Here is a 5956-nt window from a genome sequence, read left to right as displayed (position 1 = left end):
TCCCAAGTGGCATCCTTCATGGATCCAGCTGTTTGGTTGACCGGAGCACGGTTCAGCAGGAGGTTCAATGAAACCAAGAGTAACATCTTGATTTTTCACATTCTTGTCCATTTGAAACCATCTTGCGTTACCGATTCCTATCCAATCATAGTGTGTAGACTCCATTTAGAACACACATGAGTATGCAAAACGAGTTATCACACAAAGATGTACCCTAAAGAGTACCTCTTTTCACTTTCCATGGAAGTAACTTGCTAACATGACTCATCAGCCAAGTTTAAGTCCTTGAAATGTTTACCAAGTTCAACAGTAAACAACGCCACCATAACTAGTGCTCAAGCTTGAGAACTTGATTTATACATGAAGAGACTACACCTAATCGCAAACATGCTTTAACATATGGTAAGCAAACTCCAAGTAGAGCCTTACTAATTGGATCACGTGGCACTAACGTATGCACTTGCATATCCTTTAGCACAAGATCACACTTTGTAATCTGCTTATCCCCTTGGATAACTGACGGTACTGAGGTGTGTTTCCCCCACGGTTTACAGACAGTCTTTCCAGATGGCTGATAAACGGGGATCACAATATCATACCACATTGCTGAGGAATCAACAATTGGCTGAATAACCATCGTGGTTAACTTAAAAGATCCCAAACCGAGCCATGACCTGACAGGTACGCATATTTGCGGTGTTTTATCGTTTCTATCATGCTATTGGAGGTATTTTGCAGGGACACCCTTGTATTCAAGAGATGATTAGCATAGCACACACAAACATGGATGCTTTTGGGAGCATTTTCTTTCTGCTAGGCTAGGAAATTTAAGTTTCTATTAGTAGGGATTATTTTACTTATTGATTGTGCTCAACTGTAATTTTCTTTGTCTTGATTGTGGTTTAATCTAGATATTGACATTGCAAGATCGACAATGAAGTTGTGAAATAATTCACATGTGTTATTACTCTTCAAAGTACTAAAACAAAGCACCACTACCACTCGAAACTCTTGATCTTGGTTGTCCATGTAAACGGCCATTAATCAAGTACGCCTAAGGGGACTTGCCTTTAAGGCATGTTTTTTAAAGCATGCCAAAAATCACGTGTGTGTGTGTGTTTGTGTGTGTGTGTGTGTGTGTGTGTGTGTGTGTGTGTGTGTGAGAGAGAGAGAGAGAGAGAGAGAGAGAGAGAGAGAGAGAGAGAGAGAGAGAGAGAGAGAGAGAGAGAGAGAGAGAGAGAGAGAGAGAGAGAGAATAGGGCAACCACAAAAATAGGTCGACTCTATTTGGTGAACATTTGCTGACCTTACCTGCAAGTGTGACTTTTGCATGGTAGAATGCAGCCACATGAGAGCTACATGGTGCCACTTGCAACGATTAGGAGGTTCAAGTGTTCTACATCGTGGGTAAGCAACCATTTGAAGGTGAGCTCGACTAGTGCTTTTCTAACGCTATTGTCGGCCCTACTGTTAATGCGCAAGATAATTACTTTGGGGTTCATTGAGCTGGAAATCCCCACCGCAATATGCAGTGCAACGAGTCAATTTAATCGAAGCAGAGCTTCACTCAATTTAAGAGCAACTCCCTTTAGTTCAAAGCAAGGCTTAATAAATGCATTGCAAATGGGCGGTTTTATTCAATTTAATCGAAGTAGAGCTTCCTTCAATCTAATAGCAACTCCCTTCGGTCCAAAGTAAGGCGATGATCTCATACGGCTCTTCCCGTCATGTTAGCGTCTTCTCTTTAAGCTATGGCGAAAGGCGGCGTTTTAAACTATAGTACGATTTTACTTATAATTATAAACAAAGACAATTAAGACAATGATTTAACACGAGTTTAAATACCTTTACCTTACATATTATTTGTTGTTATTTACAATTAATAATCAATAAAGCCAATGGGTCTCCATGTTAGCCCTAGAGCTTGGTGGAGCCCAGACTTGAGACTTATAGTAATGTTATAATTATGTTTGTTTGTGTGCAAAAAAGATCACTCCGCTTTGGCCTGGTTGTGTTAAAGGGGCCATCTATAGTGGTTAGGTTGTGCAGTTAAATTGTCCCTTTGCATCCACTTGTAGCCTTAACATCATCCATTTGAAAGCGCGCTTGCTAAACTGCCACCGACCGTAGGGAAAAGCTGGCTCACTTGCTTTCCTTAGTGATACTCTTACACATGCATGCCCTTTGATATGCTTTTAAATTACACGGCTGACTTGGAGCCTACTACTTCATGTGAGTCAGCCATCTCAGACGACGTCAAAAACAACAAAGCTTTAAAATAGGCGTGTGTTATAAGGTGAAATAGGATAGATCAATAAGCACTAATGCCCAGAGCTGAAACCATATATCCCAACCAACTGAGACATGGTAGAATAAGCACCTTTTTAAGATCTTTTAGGCAAGAGCTAACGCATCACCTAACTAAAAAGGCTGTTATCTAACCTGCCCAGGAGATGACGCGTCTTGTCTCTTACAAATGAAGTTTTTCCTTTTTTTTAGCGCATTCTTATAAGGGTGTTTCTATAGCATAGTTATGCTAGCACACAAAAAAGCTCATGCCTAAGAAAAGCGGTTAGCTAGCAAAAAAAGCAAGCTGCATGCAAAGACAACAAAAGCCTACCTACCCTACCATTTACGTTGGGTGTCGTGGATAACCAAAAAATTTGGTAGAGTTTCTTAACCGATTTAGAACCTTAGCGATAAAACGTTAGCCCTAACATTTGCTGTTATTTCCCTAATGTATCTAATCCTTAGTTTTCTCCCTCTCTTCTCTGATGGGTTAAGAACTTTATGGGAGTTAGTAATTGACTTATTACAAAAATCAAAGTCTGACCCAGAGCCATAACCGAAACCCATGTTGGACCAGCCACCATCACAATCTAAAGATTTCGGGCTTGGTATATTGATAGGACTATTCCTTTCTCTAATAATACAATTAATAACGGGGAATTCCACAAAGGCGACCTTTGTCGGAATTCCCCCTATGATTCCCACATCCATTGAGGGCTCGATTCATTTTTGTCTTAAGTCTAAGAGCCAAAAGTAGCGCTACATGCATGCTAGGTAAACTTAATCCTGATTCCGTGGGCAGCAAGGGCCAAAGTAGTCAAATATGCTACTTATGGTTTGATAGACCAAGATCCAACCATTTCAACGAATGCGCAAGGAAACCGAACCGTTGCGCTAATCCCAAGTCGAATTGCTGCAAGCAAGAGGCGAAACAGCAGTTGCCTTGCTTATTTTTAATTGTTAGTATAGTATATAAAGACTAAGAAGCATGTCTTAACTCAGTATAGATACAGAATCGCCCTACATGGGGCAAGGGATAATAAATTGTTATGCAAAAACCTTACCTCACATCAAGAAACAAGCTTCAATCTAAGCTTCAAAAGAGAAAGGTAGACAGGCCATCTTATCTCCTAAAGATCTGCGCCTCCCACGAACCAATGGATGCAAGCAAATGGCGCGTCTCCTAGTTTAAAAAATTTACTGCCGCGCGAATAACAGGCACTACAGACGATGAGTGTAATGTTAGAGGAATTAAAGAATGTAATAATACGTATATATGTTAATTAATTTATCGATGTTTATATGCACATTTATATATTTATTTTTAAATTAATAGATATGCATATAAATATCCGAAAAGCCTTGGCACGTGGCATATCCTGCTTGAAGTAGGAACGAAGCGACTTAGCTAGGGTTTTGGGAAAGCGCAGCCGCAGACGGTGGAAGGTCGTTGCAGGTAAGCAAGTATTCTCTTCCCTGTCTGCTACTACTTTGAATGTCTGAGTCAGTGCAACCCTAAATATCAGAGGCAGATAATCTATGTAAATTTTGGGCTACCGCTTCTGTAACATGAGTCCGTAATATCGCGGAGAATTTCTTCATTCAGCAGAGCTTTATGTTGTGTGCTAAACTAGTGTTCGACTTAGAGAACTTGCAGAAAGCTCTTCTGGTTTCGGCTTTTATACTGGTTGAGTATGCATCTCTAGTAATTCTTATGATCTTTGGTTTCTTAGACAATCCAGAGATGTGTACTTCTGTTGAGGTTTTTGACTAGTTGTTGTGTCCTTGGAATTGTAGGATGGCAGATCCAGAGGATTGTCGTGTTTTTGTCGGAGGTTTGTCCTGGGATACAAGCGACAAGCGTTTAGAACAGGCTTTTCGACGTTTTGGCAAGGTTTTAGATGCAAAGGTAAGTTCTCAGATTGCTATTTTTCTTTATAATTCAGATTTTAATATTTTGTGCAATGTCATATACTTCTTTTACTGTCAAGTAAACTTGTGTTATCATCTTCCCAGGTCATGATTGATAAGGACACTGGGCGACCTCGTGGCTTTGGTTTTGTCACGTTTACAGACGAACAGAGCATGGAAGATGCAATTACGGGTTTGCACAATGGGGAGCTTGACGGGAGGATAATCTCCGTAAGCAAAGCACAGCCAAAGTTGATGGGTGGCAGAGATTTTGGCTATGACGATCCTTATGAAAACAATGGTGGAGGCAGAGGTGGATATTCTCGTGGAGGAGGTGGTAGTGGAGGAGGCGGTCGAGGTGCTGGTGGGGGCAGTGATGATTGTTTCAAGTGTGGAAGGCCTGGCCATTGGGCTAGGGATTGTCCCTATGGTGGTGATGGTGGTCGCTCTTATGGTGGTGGGGATGGGGGTCGCTTCCCATCTAGGTTTAGTGGAGGTGGTGGCAGCGGAGGTAGTTGGGGTGGTCGTCCTGACCGGTATGGAGGTGGTCCACCCGCCAGTGGTGGGAGATATGCTGGTGATGAAAGGTATGGTGGTGGTCGGGATCGTTATGGCTCAGGGAGGTATAATGATGGTGGTTACGGGCGAGGTGGCCGAGGTGGTTTTGATCGAAGCGGTGATCGGTATGGTAGTGGGGGACCTACTCGCTTTGACAGAGGGTTTAAGGATCGCCCTGCTCCTTATGGTGGAAGGCCAGGTGGCCGCTCTTCTTATGATAACCGATACTGACAGCTTAGGATGTAAAAATTATGGTACTGCCACTGCAGAGATATCTGGAGTACTGGTTTGTTTTCTCGGAACATGAATAGCTGCCAGTGAGACAAGTTTGCTCTGGTTTATGTTTGACAGCATACGTTCTTTGTTTTTGTAAGGTCAGACTTCGCACCTCAATTTCAAGTATCATGTAAGGCCAGTAGATTGATTGTGGAGGGTGGGATCCTTCCAACACTGGATTGACATTTGGCAATGAAAACTTGTCTAAAACATCGCATTGTGGTGGCTCTCATCAACTTGAAGCTTGGATGAGTTAATGGAGTAGTGTTAGGTTACTGTTTGGCCTACTTAGATGAAGGTTGGTCGGGTCTCTTACAAGTGAAGTGGAGAGCTTCTGGATAAGTATCTGTTCAGTGAAGCTTCTCTATGGGGTCTGTCAAGGTTGGCTGTTACTGTGACATTGAACGTGCTGGCAACGTCTGGCAGTTTCTTTTAGCACAGTCGACCTTTATGCAATCAAGGGTGGAATTATGCATATAATGTTGGTTTATCAATTGCTGTTTTTGCACAACTTGGAAGTTAGCAAGGAAGGGCTCTATGGTGGGCGATTTGCAGTGCTATAATTCACAGTTGTTACTAATACTGTCTTTAGATGGATGTCCTACAGTCGAAGATCTTTATTCCAGATGGAAGCTTCGCTGGGTTTGTTGAGATTGGTTGTTACTGTGGCACGGAACGTGTTGGCAACGTTCGGCATTCAGGTTATATCTTTTAGGTCAGTAAGTACCTTTGTGCAATCAGGGCGCAACTATGCACAATATGCCTCCGTGGTTGGTTTATCAATTGCTGTTTTTTGTACATCTCGAAAGCTAGCAAGGAGAGGCACTTTGGTGGGCAAGTTGCAGTGTTGCAGACGCACAAGTGTTAGTAATACTGAATTTGGATGGATGACCTACAGTTCACGATCATTATTCCACATTGA

At 42.2% G+C, this 5956-nt stretch overlaps 1 protein-coding gene across 3 annotated transcripts; it reads left to right on the top strand.

Moving 5' to 3' along the window:
* Window positions 1–3616: 3616 nt before the first annotated feature.
* Window positions 3617–5244, top strand: LOC147459784 (glycine-rich RNA-binding protein RZ1C-like). Of its 3 annotated transcripts, none has more exons than XM_086510982.1 (3): window positions 3617–3745; window positions 4087–4198; window positions 4306–5244. In XM_086510982.1, exons 2-3 carry the CDS (start codon window positions 4088–4090, stop codon window positions 4987–4989), a joined length of 795 nt encoding a protein of 264 aa, XP_086367108.1. In that variant the 5' UTR covers window positions 3617–3745; window position 4087; the 3' UTR covers window positions 4990–5244. The 3 variants fall into 3 exon arrangements, with proteins under 3 accessions (XP_086367108.1, XP_086367107.1, XP_086367109.1); XM_086510981.1 differs by lacking the exon at window positions 3617–3745 and adding an exon at window positions 3771–3981; XM_086510983.1 differs by lacking the exon at window positions 3617–3745 and adding an exon at window positions 3828–3976.
* Window positions 5245–5956: the final 712 nt, after the last annotated feature.

The sequence above is a fragment of the Adiantum capillus-veneris genome, chromosome 4, assembly GCF_014529385.1.
Source record: "Adiantum capillus-veneris isolate H3 chromosome 4, ASM1452938v2, whole genome shotgun sequence".
In the NCBI taxonomy this organism is placed as follows: Eukaryota; Viridiplantae; Streptophyta; class Polypodiopsida; order Polypodiales; family Pteridaceae; genus Adiantum; species Adiantum capillus-veneris.
This window is presented reverse-complemented; position numbering and strand designations above follow the sequence as displayed.